General features: G+C 39.4%; 1 protein-coding gene across 4 annotated transcripts in view; it reads right to left on the bottom strand.

The window, feature by feature from the left end:
* Positions 1–17,916, bottom strand: part of GRIK1 (glutamate ionotropic receptor kainate type subunit 1) — a 376,109-nt gene that overhangs the window by 107,589 nt on the left and 250,604 nt on the right. For all 4 annotated transcript variants that reach the window (XM_032865454.1, XM_032865452.1, XM_032865451.1 and 1 more), the window contains exon 4: positions 16,348–16,529. In XM_032865454.1, the coding sequence (XP_032721345.1) occupies positions 16,348–16,529 (182 nt within the window). The remainder of the gene's footprint in view (positions 1–16,347; positions 16,530–17,916) is intronic.

The following is a 17,916-nucleotide window of genomic DNA, read 5'->3' as shown; positions in this document are numbered from 1 at the left end:
GGCCATTAACCTCCATCCAATGTTCTTTCATTAGACTATGTTCGTTCGATCTTCACTGAAGTGGTAGGTCTAATTTAAATTTTAAAAAATTAAAAATAGTTTATGTGCAACAAATTTAATATTTGGATCTGACCTTAATAACAGTGTTTTGGTGTCCTTATTGCCTAAGTGTCTTAGTAACCCCATGCTTAGATATTTTATTGATCTCCTTAGCTTTAATATTTATCATACTGCCTCAGAGAACTCATTAAATGTTGAATTGCAATACTGGTATGCAGATATATTTAAATGGGGGCTTATACATATGCATATCTCTGAAGCCTTCTACTGCTTTCCCATCTTATCCCACAATACGAGTAGGGGAAAAGAGGATTTGTTTCTAGATGGAAGGATGGGGACTATTTTGTACAAATGTCACACTGCCTCTTAATTTTGATCCTCAGTTACCTACTTGGGACCTTGACAGTTCTGGACTAGACATTCTGTGTATCGTTTTTACCTGGTAGGGAATGGGGGAAAGAGGTGAAGAGAAAGGACAAGGGTTCTAGGTAGAGTAAGTTTATTAGAATGTGATACTACTTTTAGATTCCTGGAAATAGTGTCCATTGAATAGAAACAGTTGCAAATGATTTGGAGATAAGGGAAGGTTTCTATGTCTTCTAAATCAAGAGTATCACCTTCCTTGGGTTGGGGGAGGTCAGCAAAGGACCATTTGGGTGCTGTTTCTTGGTATTTGTATAGAAACGTATGGAGAAGACTCAGAAATCAAATTTCCAAGGTGTTATCCTCACAACTTTGATAAACTCTGAATGCAAATGAGAATCTCCTCTGGAGGTTTTAAAATGAGATATTCTTCGACTCCATCACAGAGACATCCCAAACTGGAATTCTCTAGGGCAGAGCCTGGGTTTCTGTTTGCCACAGAAGTGGTTGAAAAACACTGCTCCATGGAAAACATGTCCATTCACATCAACTTCAACAGAAGAGAGGGATTGAAAAGATCTCAGGAAAGGCAACCCTGTTATCAGAGGTCCTAGAAAGTGCCCAAGATATGTAAACTTGAATGGTTTTACACGAGAAGGATAAAGAATGAAGAGGGTATCCGTTGACAGCACGGAACACATGAATCCTGTAATTCTTTTGCCCTGTTTGCTAATGTAGAGACCAGAGGAATATTTAGTGAAATTGTAATGTCATGAAGGTAAGACAAATGACAAGAAACTCTCGTGAATCGTGAGCCCACCGTGTATAAGTCACTTCTATGGTGATAACAAGACCAGGCACACAAAAGAATTTTAAAAAAGGTAGAATTGCTTTAGGGCCATCAATAATGTTTAAAGCCATGCATGGTGAGGTCTTGTTAGCTGGTCTCTTATATCATTGAAGCATAAAGAGCTAACCTGCCGGGGTCAGTCAGGAATCCAATTTTTCGCTTTGGTCGTTAGATAGTGTAATTGCAGCCAAGACTACCTCTTCAGAGAGGATGGGGCAAGTTTTATGTCAAGATACAGAGCTGGACACTGAGATTCAAAATATTGTTTCTGAAACTGAAAAAGAAACAAAAAGGCACCTGAATTTTTAGCTTTGCAAGTGGGCTGACTTTTCTTTTTAAAATTTGATAATGGAGACATTTAGTTACCAGTTGAGGGCATAGGCATTCTCCCCTCCCTTTTTAAGCAACCATTCAACTAATCCTTCTTGTTATTTTTTAATTCCTGAAGGAAAGTATTCATTTGATACACCTCTTATTTAATGCTAGAAAAAAGTTATGAGGAGGTAGTGAATATTCAGCTAGCAGATCTACTTTTAATGCAGAAAGAACCCTTGGGTCGTCTGAGTATGTTTTTCATTTAGCACACTCAAAAAATCTCTGTTCTTGACTTTCCCTACCTAGTGCCCGGGTCGGTGCCTCCTGGTTCTTCCCCTGAACATCCTAGAAATGGGAATTAAGAAATAAGTATGGTCGTGAATCATTCATCTGCCACCTTTGTGGACTCTCTAGGACACAGGTGAATGAAAAGCTTCTGGGTAAGAATAAAGCCAGAAGCACCAAAAGTGTGCTTTTTAAACAACTGTCCATGTGAGAGTCTGTGGACTGGTCTGGACCAGCAGCTCTATCATTTAATAGTAACATACTTTATAAATAAAAGTATTGCATTCACATGACGATTTTCTCTCTGCACGTTGGTATTTCAACTAAAAGTCATTAAGGGATTAAGAAAATGTCACATCAAGATAAATGTCAGTTTTTCAAATAAAAAAGTATAGTCATGATATGGGGAGTTTTCTAATCTTTGCAAAATTCACTTTTTCATTAGAAAAACTACCCTCTTTGAATTTTGATAGTGTGCTTGTGTGCCAGACTAGGCAGGCGGTGCGGACCTAGGCAATGTATACTTTACCAAGTCAATATTGCCAGAAACTAGTTCTGGCTATCTTTAAATCATTTTTAACAGCATAAAACACAACACATCACACACACTAATGTGTAATAAATGTGGCTGTTCAATAGTATTGATATTGATGACATATTACCCTTCATTGCTTCCACTAATATGTTCTTATAATAATGGTTTTTTCTTAACAGAATTATTCTTTTTAAATAACTGACATCATATCATTGACTTAGATTGATAGTAAAAAATCCAGCCCTTTCAATAGCATTATATATTTATAAGAGGGATAGACTGAGTATCTACTACTCTTCTTGATTTCAGAAGACCCATAGTTTGGACATAATTTGTGCCATTGCCAATTTCCCAACTGGAAGGACAAAGGGCAGGATTGCATTTCCTGCCTTCTTGTGTGCGCCCTCTTGGGTGGGGCCATGTGCTGGTTTTGGCCATGGAGGGAGGAAAGATACTGACATAGGTTCACCCTCTAGAGATTTCACCCTGATAGGTGACTAACGAAGTTATGAGGGCCATAGCAAGCTGTTTCTGTTCTGAATAAATACAATTTCCTGTTTCATGAGTATTGCAAGGCATGTAAGTACTCTTTTCTTTTATGACTTTGTTTTGAATGCTGGGGCGTTGAGGGTGAAAATTGTGGTTTCTCCTTTAGCAACAAGTAGAAATACAAGGTATATATTTTATGTGTGCCAGTACCATTCAGCTTTGTCTTTCTTATCTAATTTCCCCCTTCTTTCCAACTCTTCTCCTTAAAAAAAAAAAATATTTACCACTTTGTTTCAAATGTATTTTCTAGGCTAGGTTATTGTGTAATAAATAAATAGCACATAATAAATTATCATGGTTGGGAGAAGCTGAAAGATCTTTTTCACATAAAGAGGGATGGACTATTCAGGTCTCACGTAGCTCAGTTAGGTTAGAGCAACAGAAAAGGCTTCCAATAAAATAATATTCAGAGTTAATCATACTCTATGTCCCTGCAGAATCAGTTATAAAAATTCAAAAGAGACTATGATGGTTAATTTCATGTGTCAACTTGACCAGGCCAATGGGTTCCTAGATTAAACACTATTTCTGGGTGTGTCTGTGAGTGTATTTCCAGATGAGATAAAGCAGATGAACCCTCCCCACCCCCTGCAATGTAGTGGGTATCATCCAGTCCACTGAGACCCTGAATAGAGCAAAAAGGCAGAGGAAGGAGGAATGCATCGTTTTTCTTACTGCCTGACTGAGCCGGAACTTTGCTTTTCTCCTGCTCTTGGACTGGGATTTTCACCATTGGCTCTTCTGGTTCTCAGGCCTCCAGACCCCAACAGGAATTACACCACAGCTTTACTGGGTCTCCAGTTTGCGGATGGCAGATTGTGGGCCTTCTCAGCCTCCAGGTCAGGTGAACCTATTCATAATACATCTTTTCACATCTATCTCCTATTTGTTCTATTTCTCTGGAAAACCCTGATTAACACAGAGAAAAATACCAAAAGACTAAAAGTCTTAATACTTTGCCTATGTATGATATTCCATGTTATCTAGAAAACATATTCCTAGACCAGCAAGAGGAAGGGTGACCCATACCTACTGGAAGAGTTTCTCTGGATTATACTATTACAGAAGTGCCACATGACTATTCTGTTTTCTCAGTGGCTTGAAAATCATTACAATTTTCTTCCTTTTGTAGTTAAAATGAATCACCAGAAGATAAAATAAAACTCATTGGCAGTTGAATTTCCAAAGGATAATTCTAATGGTCCCACTGTTATTATTATACCCTGATACATAGTCATTACTCATTAACAAGGGTGGCCCCACCTCAGCCCATCTGCTCTCTGGAGCTTTTATAACAGAACACTCATGACCTTGTTAACAGCACCATTGACTTTCCTTGGTGTAGTCCTGTTGTTCTTGGCAAAGACTATCTCTTGGATTTAGATGGGTTATCACATAACACCTGAGCAGCACAAAGATCATGTTTTAGTTTGTCTCGAGAGCCCTCATTCAAGTCTAGATGAAGATGACCAACATAGTTTGTGGGTTGTAACTTCTGTGGTTGGTGACACAGTTGGCCTATAAGATACCTAGAAAGTCTTTAGGTAAAAGTCTTCCAATAACATGTCCTGGTATCTCAAGTAGACTGTACCATATTTCAATATGATCATTTTTCAGAAGGCAATGCAGTGCTATAGAGGCAGTAACAAAAAAATCCTCTGCAAATTCTCAGCATCCATTACTAAGGACAAGCCATATGTCACAAATAATTGGCATCGGCTGCTATCATAATAGCAGAAACTTAAAATGGAAACTGGAGTGCTCCTGAGCAATTTTTGAGTATTCTTGTAATATTTATAAAGGTTTTTATTACTGCTTCTTTCCATTGAAAAATAGGTGTCTTAGAAGTTTATATTGGCCTACCTAAAGAGTATTGCTCCTTTTATAGCCTTCTCAATATCAGGATAAATTCTCAGCCATTAGACATGGTTTTTAGTCAATAATTTCAACTGAACAACTTCCAAATGTGTGATATGCAATGTGGCTAATATAATGGTTTTACCTCAAGATAGAAATAAGTTATTTCTACATAAGAATAATCTTTAGGAAATCAGTTGAATGGTATCAGGTTTCAGAGCAGTGATTTTAAGAAGAAGGTTTGAGAGTTAGGGTGTAGTTCTTTCTTACCTGTCAACTGGGGCATTGTAGGCTGCATCTACACTATCCTTTTGAGAAGGATGCTTCTTTGACAACACACTTTTAGTAGAACAAGCTAAGTATAAGTAGGCCTTGAGATCAGTCTTTATCATTGTAAAAAAAAAAAACAACTCATGTCAAAATAAATGATCATAACCTATATCTACAAAGGTAACAATGGAATGCATAGAAAATAGCATTAGGTATATAGAACTCTTTATGGAGTAGGCTAAATAATGGTCCCATAGAAGTGTCCATATCCTAATTCCTACAATCTATTAAAATGTTACTTTATATGTGAAAAAAGAGCTTTGCAGAAGTGATAAAGTTAAAGATTTTAATTTTGGAGGGGGTTACTCTGGCTTATCCAAGTGGGTCCAATATAATCACAAGGATCCTTATAAGCTGGAAGCAGGAGGTCAGAAGGCAGAGAAGGTGATAGGAAAGTAGATGGGGGTGGGAAGGCCATTGAGGTGGGGCCACAAGCCAAGGAATGAAGATAGCCTTTAGCAGCTGGAAAAGGCAAGGAATTGAATTCTCCCCTAAAGCCTTCAAAAGCAATGCAGCCCTGGCCACACCTTGACTTCAGACTTGTGACAACTGTAAGAAAATACCTTTGTATTGTTTTAAGTCACCACATTTGTGAAAATTTCTTACAGCATCAATAGGAAAGCAATGCGCCACATCTGCTCATCTTTTATGATCCCAGCACCTGAGATAGCACCACTTTGGTATAGTAATAGCAAGTACACGTGTCAAGGAGAAAAGTGTTTAAAGTTGAAAACATTCTAAATTTTTCTGTGTCCCTCCATTCACATACACATGCTAACGATGTGCATATGTACAGATACAAGGTGCCCACAAATAGAGTCTAGGGCTTTTCCTTCCTCTGGAAGGGGGTGCTATGCCATGGACAAACCCAGGCCAGTTTCCTCCTGCCTCCAAGAGAAATGAAAGAAAAGCAAAGGATTTTCCAGAAAGTGCTGATGGATGAAATGGCCATACTATTTGGGAGTATCTTCAAGTTTTAATTTTTTTTAAGCTTCTCCCTCTAGGAAGTTTGGCCAGGAGGAGAAGGGAAACTGATGTTAATAGATATTAATAAGTGGAATGAAAACCAATGAGGTTTAGTTTCACTCTGGGACATCACCCCACTAGAAGAGCCAGATTGTACCACCCAGGTGCACAACAGAAGTGTTTACGATATTTAAGGGATATGGATTGCTGACAATAGAGCAGGAGAAAAGATTTCCCCTGGCAGAATGAAACAGGCAACCCAGCAAAAGGAGAGAGTAAGGATTTTGGAGGATTACATGAACGGAAAGAATAAACCCTCTGCAACATCCAGGAAACACTGGTGGGAAAATGATGCTTAAAAAAGAACACGGGGTGCCTGAGTGGCTCAGTGGGTTAAATCCTCTGCCTTTGGCTCAGGTCATGATCCTGGGGTCCTGGGATCGAGCCCCACATTGGGCTCTCTGCTCAGCAGGGAGCCTGCTTCCCCCTCTCTCTCTGCCTGTCTCTCTGCCTACTTGTGATCTCTCTCTGTCAAATAAATAAAAATCTTAAAAAAAAAAAGAAGAGCACAATGGAAGAAAAGTTTGAGCAGCAAAGTGTTGAACAAATCTACACAAAGTACTGAACAAACCTGGAAAATTCACAAAATAAAGATGTTGAATACATTTTAGTCTTTTTGCAACAAGCTACTTTCCTAATGGTGGTAACAAAAACTATATCTCCAATTACCCTGAAGATAACTATTTGAGGGAGAGATGGGCGTGCAGCCATTAAATAATGATCTTGCTGGTCTCATGAGATATCTATAGACGAGTGACATCATCGTGAGTCTGGGTCCCGTTCTTCAGCTTTTCAGACGTTTAGTCCATTTATTTAATAAATATCAGGTTTAGAAACTATTTATATGAGTATTTTTCAGTGTATTTTAAAAAACACCAATGCCTGTATCCCATTGTAAATATTCTCATTTATTTGGTTTGGGATATGTTCTAGGCATCGCTATGTTTTCAGACCTCCCCAGGTAATACTCACATGCAGGCCCAGCTGAGAACCATCTATTCATATTAACCAAGCTTATACTTTTAAGCCATAGCAATAATGATCAGAGTGACTGTTTTCTGAGTGTTACAAAATGCCCACTGCTGTCATAGATTTTGGTTTTGGTTTGGGGTTGTTTTGTTTTGTTTATTTATACTCCTGGAGAGAAGGTGCTTTCTTCAATTTATAGATTTGAAAGACAGGGCATAGTTACAGCAGTTGAACCCAGGTTTGATTTCAATCCTGGGTTCTTTGTGCTATGTTAACTTACTAATTGATTATAGGAGGTATATGTGGCAGGAAAGTCAATATTTTTTTTTCTAAGATTTTATTTATTTGACAGAGAGAGAGAGCCCAAGCAGGGGGAGTGGCAGGCAGAGGGAAAGGGAGAAGCAGGCTCCCTGATGAGTAAGGAGGCCAATGCAGGGCTCAATCCCTGCACCCTGGGATCTTGACCTGAACTGAAGGCAGAGGCTTAACTGACTGAGCCACCCAGGTGTCCTGGAAAGTCAATAATTTGTGCAAAGTTCTCCTGTTCAGTGAGAACCCAAAAAAAAGCATATGGTTGTTTGGTGAGACCAGAGTTAGAACCACAGGAGTTGGAGCTTTATCATAAGAAATGAACCCCCAAACTAAGAGAACTTGATAAGCTGCCCATGTAGTTTTGAGGGAGCCTTCTGTCCAGAGAGTTGGACCTAGCTGTACAAGGTTGTGCCTTAAGGCAATGCAGGCGTGGTGGTTGAGGGCCCAAGAATTTCAAATGAGAAGAATGAGGTCACATTTTTTATTTGGAACGCACAGTTTTTGAGCCTACATGGATGCTGGATGGGGAGAAAGGGGGGCTTGCAACAGAGCGATCAATTGTTGTAGTGTAGGAGAAAGATGATGACAGAGATGGAAGAAAGGAGGTGGAATCTGAAACATATTTAGAAGGCAGAAGCTACAAAATTTGGTAACTCACAAATAGGAAGGATAAGGTAGAGTCAAGCGAACTCCTAGGTTTCTGGATTGAACAATTGGCTGGTGTTTCTGGTCACCAAAACAGGGGCAGGAGGAGAAAGTAGTTCTGGAAAACTGGCTGGAGAATGGTAGAGGAGAAAATGTAGTGTGTTAAATTTGGTGTGGAGATTTAATGACATTGAGCAACGTATAATAGGGAGGCTTGGAAAGTCAGGCTTGAGAGGAGGTTTGGGGACCATGGTTACAAAGTTTAAGAAGTAATGCAGTGACAGGGTTAGCAGTGGGAAACACTGTATCAGTCTTGTAGTTTTGCCTAGGCACATATCACTAATGATATTGCTGATGGTAATGTCTCACATGTGGAATATTTCATGCATCAGTGGTGGGCTTAATGCCTTATAGGCATTGTCATATTTATTTCTCTCAGAACAATGTGAGATATGTACTATGACATTCCCATTTAACAGATGTAGCAAATAATGAATCACAAAGTCCTCTGTTAAATAAACGCATCCAACACACTAGAGTTTTTCATTATATTTTATTCCCCCTACCTTGGTGTAGTCTTTAACACATACAAAACATCTAATATATGCTAGCTGAATAAATAGTGAAATTTACGTCCTACATGGTCACCCTTAAGCAGAAGGATTTGTCTAACAGTCATGGGGAAAGTAGGGTGGGAAGATTCTTTTGGTAAAATCTTGCATTTATGAAGGGTTGAAGAAGCTGATGTGGTTAACATAGCAAAGTGATTTTTAACCTACTTCAGTCTTAGGCTTCTTTAGAGAATCTGATCAAAGCTATGGATCTTTTCTCCTGGAAAAGGCACATGGAGGTGAATAAACATTCCCCAAATTTTGAATAATGCCGAGGTTCACTAATCCTGCTAAAGGTTTAAGACATGCTTTGATATCAGATATTCAAGTTATAAACATGATTCCTTCTAAATTATCCCCACTTCTTTTGCAAGGATAATTTCTCTTATCACCTATTACGACCAAATTCTGATGTAGCTGGAATTAAGCATTAGAGTATTTCTGAGGCATACATGTGATTTTTATTACCTCTCAATTTAGATAGAAACAAATCTACACCCTTTTCCAAATCTACTGTTTGGAAGTTTTTCCAAGTATGCAATTTGGGCATCCTGTGCACTAAAAGTATAGTCACATTGCAAATTCTTTCACTACATTATTAGTTATTCACAGAGGTCAGTTAATTCTTGTGCATATTAAGTAACATTTTCATATCTATGAACTGCTCCTTACAACCCAAACTTACTCTATGCTCAGGAAATGTAAATGGATTTTAATATCAGCCTGAGAGAAACAATTGGGTTGAGAATGTGTTGCCAAAATAATTATATACTGTACTACACATTATCATCTGTTAGAATAAATTGAGAGTCATCATTATTACATCGTCAGGATTTAGCCAAAGTAATGAACTTCAATTAATTGTCTCAAAGGCTACCAAAGGACTCGAGGAACTTAAAAGAAAATGAACTGTTTAATTATTCCCTCATTTCTTTGAAAGCCTACTAAGTACAAGGCAATGTGCAAATTCTTTATGTTTGGACACTGGGAAAAAAGGATTCCTAATCACTTATATGCATGGAGGCTCAGAGCAAAAGAGAATCTTAGCAAGATTAGAATCCTACAATCCTATTTTGCAGATGAAGTCACTGTGTTGAAGAAGAATCAATGGTCTTGCTCAAAGCAGCATATTTAAAAGATCTAAGAAACTCAAATCATTGCCACGTTAAGCCCTGGCTTGAAATTCCAGCCTTGCCATTAATTAGGTGGATGACCTGGAAATTCATTTATCTCATCTATAACATGGGATATTTTGAGAGGATAAGAAGATATCCTAGTGGAATGCATAGCATATTCTGGCACATAGTGAGTGCCCAATGAATGGCGATTATTTTATTCTATTAGGGCAAGAGCAGAATTTGCTACTGGATCTACCAACCTTCAGTCTAAGACTCTCGTCCCAGTCCCTTCCTGCTTTAGAAATGAGTTTCCCTGTATTTCACCAGTCTGTGGGCATTGGGTAGCCACATTCCATGACTTTAATTTTCAAGCTCTTTTTTTTGATCAACGGGGCAGGGATTTATTTTATGTTGTTGTTGTTTTTACAGTTGTATCTTTCTCACCTTCAATCAGTGCTCAACAAATATGTGTTAAATGAAAGAGTGAATTTTTCTGTGTCTCTACTACAGTCTCTCCTTGGTTTCAATATAATCAACATTTCTTAAGGACTTAGGTAAACTAGACAATGATGGGATGTTGGAGAATAGAATGAAACACTGCATTAAAGAAGTACAGAGTCTAATTAGAATGTGTTCCATGGTCTACTGTGAAGAGAATCAGTTGGCATCTTAGTGTATATAATAGCAGCAGATTGGGATTTTTTTTTTCCTCCTTTTTAAATCCTGAGGTAAGTTTCGAATCCCAGCCTCCCAGCCTAGCCATTGCTGGCTCTGTGACCTTGGGCAAGTAACAAAAGCTCTCTGAGCTCTGTCACTTTATTGTGTATAGAATTTTCTCATAAAAATTAAGTGAATGATGCATTTTATCTTCTTAGCAACGGTGCCTGGCACCCAGGGAGTTCCATAAGAGGTAGTTCTTAAGGTCTTTGGCCTACTATGTGTGTGTATGATTAGAGATGGGGTTACATATCTGACTTAGTGGGTGTGGGTTCCAAACATAGGTTTATAACCTCTTGGCACATCACAGTTATACTGCTTGACTGTCTGTTTTCTGTGTTGAGAGGTGAAGACTGACAGTGCTTCTGTCCTGTGGAAACATGAAATGAACCCCTTCTAACCACCTCTCTTCATCCCAGTCCCGGGCAATAGGTTCAACTTCTATGAGGAAAGAATCAATGCATAAAATTATTTGATTAATCAGCATTGCCCTTGCATGTCCTAGTAGAAGGAAGCCAGGATTAAAAAAAAAAAAAAAAAAAAAGAATTTTCTCACTGGCCTTGTTATGCTAATTGACAGAAAGGAAAAAATTAAAAACAAGAATGCACAAATGTTGACAGGAGAAAATGTGATATAATTCCACAAAATATTTTGGTACTAAAATGTTTTATGGAGACTAATGGCTCAATTATAGTTTCATACTCATTGCTATAAGTGTCGTGAGGGGAAAGAAGTCTCTCTTCTGACACACTTGTTCATGTAAACAAGAGAGCAGGTTTCCTGAGTCAGAAACAGTATGTTCATGCTTGGTATGGCTGCTCTCCAGCTCAGGGAGTTGGCCCAGGGATGCAGCTTCCCTGCTGGATGGAGTATCACAGTGTTCCCTCCCTTTCTATCAGGGAAGCATTAAGATTCCGGCTACCCTGCTTGAAATTGTGACTTGCTTTCTCAATCCTATTACAGGATTTGAAAGTGACTATGCATTTCTCTGAAGAGGCAAATTTATTTTCAGGAAGTGGAATCGTAGGCTGAAATGCATTACAGGTCTTAATATAGGATTTCGGGGATTGAATAAAACCTTCCTTTGAGGAAACTGAGGCATAGAAGAACAACTTGTTCAAATGCCTTGGCAGAGATGAGAGTATAGTACACTAAGTCAGATGGAAGGGAGGTGATTTGGAGATTGCTTTTATCAAGAGCTTCTAGTATCATTCTTGGATCATTCATTCACCCCTTTCCTTTACACATTCAACAGAGCAGTATTGAACCCTATGTTTCAAGTAATGTACATGCTCGGGATTTGGGAGAACAAGACAAAGGAGGTTTCTATCCCCTTGGAGGTTATAGTGTTCTAGGGAATATGGACAACAAATGAGTCAATGCTGGGATGTTTGCATTAAGAACATACTCATCACATGGTAGATGAAATTATTAGTATCTCTGAGCTTCAAATCTTTTTTTAAGATTTTATTTATTTATTTGACAGACAGAGACCACAAGTAGGCAGAGAGGCAGGCAGAGAGAGAGGAGGAAGCAGGCTCCCCGCTGAGCAGAGAGCCCGATGTGGGGCTCGATCCCAGGACCCTGGGATCATGATGAGCCGAAGGCAGAGGCTTTAACCCACCAAGCCACCCAGGTGCCCCTGAGCTTCAATTTTTGTGTGCAAAAGAGGGATCAAACTAATTATACCAAAAATTACTGTGTAGATCCAAGGAGATAGTTTCTTAACACCCAGCATGGCACTGGGCACATTTTAGGCATGCTAGTACAGTCTTCTTATCTAGTTCCTTACCTTTAAATTCCCTCCCATCAGCACTCTCTTGGTAGAATCACTCTTAGAAGCCAACAAGGGGGCAGATAAGGTGGCACTGAAGAGTCAGTGGGAAGAGAGTGGGACTTGGAGGAAGTGAAAGCAAAGAGTTGTAGACAACTGGAAGTGTCCACATTGGAGACAGGCTTAGAGAGAGGAGTATCCTTGTGAAGCAGCAGGATACCAGCTGGGAGGTGGCAGATGCACAGGGAGAGAAGAGGACACCAAGTAACGGGATGGGTCCCCTGTGTGTGCTGCTGGTTGTTGGAGCCACTCTCAGACTACAGAAATTCACGAAGACAGTTCATTCATATGAAGTCTCTGTTCCTTTGTAACCTAATCAAGTCTTGATATTTGAATTTCTAACTAATTTTTGGGAAATAACTTTTCAGATTCTCATCATATAGCACTTGTTCAATATGAATAGAAATAATTACTTTGCTGGAGTGATTAGCATGCCCAAGAATAACTATAGACTTTTCCCCAATTTTTACTTTTAGATAAATGTCGGATATCTTCTTTAAAATGCATTTGATTTCTTTTTTTTCCTGAAGAATCATTAAAAAGTAGTAAAATATGATGAAGATGCAGAGAAATGCACGGAAATAATGGAAAGTGTACTTGAGAAGAAAGCCAAGTTGACCTGGCAGAGGAAATTTTATCAGCAATGATTTTAGTCTCCAAAAAAGCAGGAACTATTAATATTAATATCCTCTGAAGGAGACCAGCAGCAGGTGGTTGTGTTTTCTCCAGACATTTCTGGAAGCTTATTTTGAAATGGAAAGGCTTATCCATTCTGAATGGGGGTCCTTCATGGTAAAGTGGGCACACAGGCTCTGATAATAGGTGGTCTCCAGACCATGAGGCAGCCTGGCCAATCAAAGAGTGACCTAGTTGGGGCACTTAACGTATCTGAGCTTTAGTTTCTTCAACTCTGAGCTGAGAATACCAAATTTACCCTGGGGTTATTTGAGCCTGCATAAGACAGTATATAGGATGCCAGGCACCATCATTTGCACTTCAGTAGAAGAGGTAGGAAGAGATTGGTTGAATGGTGGCCAGAATTAGGACCTTGAACTCCTGCACTCTCCAGCTTCCCTAGGGACATGCTTGGCAGACAGAGGGAAGGTCTCTTCGTTTCTACAGGTTGTTGCCCAACGCTAATGGGTCAAGTCAAGCTGGATCACACGGAGCACTTGGGCCTCATTTTGACATTAATACAAAGTCCTGAGGTCTTCAATCTCACTTGCCAACCACACAGCTTCTTGGAGGTCCAGATTAAACCTGGTTAAACCAACCAGGAGCCCCCCACCCCCATCTGTAGCTCAGTAGTCTACAACAAAAGTTGGATGAACATGCTCTTTAGTAGTTTCCCACAATGCCTCACAACAATCTTACCATGCACCTGAGGAGGAAGAGTAAACACAAGATAAAATATGATATGGCAAGGACTGAGGCAAAAGGGTGCGTGTCAATGGCTAAAACAAAGCTGAACTAATCCCTCACTCCCTTACCCCAGCAGACACTTCTTTGGTGTGCTTCACTAAGAAGAGTTTTTTGGTTTGTTGTTTAAAAAATTGGTCTTTGGGGCGCCTGGGTGGCTCAGTGGGTTAAAGCCTCTGCCTTGGGCTCAGGTCATGATCCCAGGGTCCTTGGATTGAGCACCACATCAGGCTCTCTGCTCAGCAGGGAGCCTGCTTCCCCCCCCTACTCCCGCCACCTGCCTCTCTGCCTACTTGTGATCTCTTTCTCTGTCAAATAAATAAATAAAATCTTAAAAAAAATTGGTCTTTGAATGATGTAATCTCTATGCTACCAGGAAAGAGCCAGTTGCGTCAAAAGAACATTACATCCATATTTATTGACATAGAGGAAAAACTCTAGCAGCTCTTTCCCAGGCTTGCCCATTCTAAGCCTGTGCTTTAGGGGAGAGGTTGCCAGTTATGTGAGCCAAGTGGGTATCTCACCAGGAAAAGACTCATCGGCAAGTCATTCTCTTAAATGTAGTGGAAGTCCCCAGTCTCTGTTATAACAGACTCCTGGGAAGAGATACTTCTTAGCATTTTGAGGGCTACACATAAAATCTGGGTATTTTTCTCAGTTCTGGTTCACACCCCATTACACACTTTAATGAACTGTATTGAAATTCTCAAATGAAACCTTAAGATAAAGTGGGCTGATTCTATTTATTTTACCTTTAAAGTGAGCTGTGGACATCACTGCAACATGCTTGCTTTCTTTAATGAGAGATCATTTTAATTATAATAGCTGAAGATTTGTTAATGCAACTGTACCTAAAAGTTGGTAACACATACTCTCCTCCTAACTGGAAAAGCAACATTTCATAGTGGATAAGGTGCAGGCTGGGATAGAGGAGGCTGAGTTCCAGTTTCTTGAACCTCTCAAGTGAGAAGATTAACCTTGATGATGTCTCAGTTTTTGTTTGTTTGTTTGTTTGTTTTTAAGTAGACTCCATGCCCAGCATGGAGCTCAATGGGGGCTTGGATTCACAACCCTGAGATCCAGATCCAAGGTGACATCAAGAGTCGGACACTTAACCAACTGAACCACCCAGGTGTCACTCTAAGACTGTTTTCAACTGCAACTTAAAATATGTTCTATGCCTTGAAATAGATTTTTAGTGTAATCATCCAGGAGATAACGGAAACCTCTAGTCAACTTTCCTGATTGTCTACTTTCAGTGAAATTAAAGACTCAACTCTGAATTCGATGGCTTCGGAGAGATGCCCTTCAAATATGAGATCCAGCACTGGAGAGTCATGAGGGATGGCTGCTCTAAGAGCTCTCCCAAGTGATTTGGAAATCCACAGCTCTACATTTGTGCAGGGGGTTGATCTACTTGTGAAATTAGTGCCCATTTCCAGTCAACCACATAGCACATCCCAAACCTTTTAAACCGGGGAGTACAATAATGGTTTGTCATTTCAGATAAGAACATTGCCTTATGCCACAATAATTGCTTAAATTAAATACAAAGAAACACCCATTAAGGCCACGTTAATATGACCTGGGTATTTTTTCCCATGTTTCTTCAAATTCGTCCCTTGATCTTTTATTAATGCATCTATTTTAAGCATCTCGCTAGCCTTTTCCATTGTCTTTGTCTATGCCAGAGTTTTTCAAACCCAGCACTACTGGCATTTTAGGGTAACAGTTCTTAGTTGTGGGGGATGTCCTGTGCATTATAGAATATTTAGTAGCATCCCTGGCCTCTAAATACTAGTTGCCAGGAGAGTGCCACTGTCCCCAATATGACAACCCAAAATGTGCCTAGACATTGCCAAAAGTCCCCAAAGTTACAAAATCACTCTGGGTTGAGGACCACGAGTCTATGCTTTATCTTCCTTAGACCAGTACTATATCCTAAAGTGCTCAGGAATGATTACCCTATTGTTTTCATTATTCCTAACATTACTAACATCTTTCATTTACATACGATTTCACAATTTATCAAGTGTTTCCACCCACAGTATTCATCAAGATTAATGCATGGCAGCTCATTGTCTGTGACAAGTCAGAAGAGAGAAGCATCTTTTCTTTGTTGTCCCTGTGTCCTCTTTTCACTATGCTCAAAATCCTACATGTTTGACAAAAGAGGTCTTGCCATGAGGAAGATATATTTAGGACAAGTCAGGTGTTATGTAAATGAAATCTGCTCAGTCCTTGCAAGAGATGTAAAAGAAAATATGTTTAATAGCCTTGAAATGTCATCCTTCTCTGCTGACAGGATCTACACACCTCCCAATACATAGAACCCCACATCTACAACTTTATTCAACAGGTGGCTTCTTTGAATTCCCTGAGCCCTATGAACTCCCTGAATCCTTTAAAAGTGTTCTGAAAGCTGTAATCCTCATCCTAAACCTGACTGCTGCAGTTTCATCATGCTGCACTGAGTGAAGCCAGATGGCATTTTTGAGAAAGAGATATGAACAAATCCACCCCCCACTTCATCCCTCCCTGCCCCTCTTACCTGCTTAAGGATTTCTGCAGCTGTTCCATGTGAACAATCAAATATCACATAGAACTCCTTGCCCTTCTTCATCTCCTTGAGCAAAGGCTTGGCATCTTTATTCCCAGAGGGCAGCTGACGGATTTTGATCTTAATGTTATATCTGGAGGGAGCTTTGATGAGCTCTTGCAGACGAATGAGACCTGGAAAATGACATTCCATCATGCAACAGACTGTTCTGTCTGAAGAGGATTTGTTTATTGCCATTTGCAGTCAAACTACTATCATTCCCAAAATGTAGCAAGTGGCCACCTTCCTAAAGGTTACACTATTGACTTCTCATTTGTCATTTCCCTTTCTGTGGTAGATTATATTGTATTTTTCTTTTGTGGGCATGTGTGGTTTGGGAACACAATTTTCTTAAGTGAATGTTGAATTTAGTTAAATGCAATTATCCCCTCCAGCTTTCGGCCAACACCACAAATCTTTAATAAACCAAGTCTGTAACTGTAAAACTTTTGTAAACAAAAGTTGCCTGAAGTTTCTAAAGGTGTTCAATGAAATGGATAATGCTTGCTTAAAAAAGCAAAAAACAAAAAACAAACAAAAAAACAAGCAGACAATAGAATACTAGAATTTCTTGGGGCTGAAAACCTCTGTAAGCTTTTCATCGAGTATTAATGTATAGCATACTGTTTCCCAGCTAATTAGCTGGGCTTTCTATATAATTTTCCAGTTCCTACAATATAAACTATTTAGAAATGGCTCATCACATCTTCTTTCTAATATGATTGAACATTAAAGTGGAAAATCCTTTCTTGATTAAAAAAGATTATAGAGTTTTTAGAGATTATGATAATAAAAGCAGACACAAATTCCTTTAAAATCTACCATCGATAATTGTTGGAAAGTGTACACAGCCAACTAACTTTTTTTTTTTTTTAAGATTTTATTTATTTATTTGACAGACAGAGATCACAAGTAGGCAGAGAGGCAGGCAGAGAGAGAGGAGGAAGCAGGCTCCCCACTGAGCGGAGAGCCCGATGCGGGGCTCGATCCCAGGATCCTGGGATCACGACCTGAGCCGAAGGCAGAGGCTTTAACCCACTGGGCCACCCAGGCGCCCCCACAGCCAACTAACTTAACAGAATATTTGATTTACCACAAATGTGAATCTACTGAGCTACCATTCTTTAACAGACATCCTTTACTGGGGGAAGACAAACAGCTATATAAAGCCTTTGTTTTATTTCCCCAACATTAACTTGTGATTGATACAGTGCATGATTTTGGCTCTCACTCGAGGACTCTCATTACATTGGAAAATTGAACCTTCTTTTAAAAAATTATTACACAGTTCTGTGTCTTTAAGATTTATCAACTTCAAGTAATCAATAAGAAATGTTAAGTTTTATCATATTCAGATGCAAACTTGGGTATGAACTGTCATGGACATGGATGCCAGCTACCTCTGGACTTGATACATGTCTTTCATTTTCTTATTTTATTTAATTAGTTATCCACCCCCCTCCACCCAAACCATATTTTTGTGGGTCAGATATTACAAGATTCCTCTAACATCTTGGGTAG

Source organism: Lontra canadensis, unplaced genomic scaffold, assembly GCF_010015895.1.
Source record: "Lontra canadensis isolate GAN:19392208 unplaced genomic scaffold, GSC_riverotter_1.0 scaffold29, whole genome shotgun sequence".
Taxonomy (NCBI): Eukaryota; Metazoa; Chordata; class Mammalia; order Carnivora; family Mustelidae; genus Lontra; species Lontra canadensis.
Note: the sequence above shows the minus strand (reverse complement) of the source record. Positions and strands in the feature narration are given on the sequence as shown.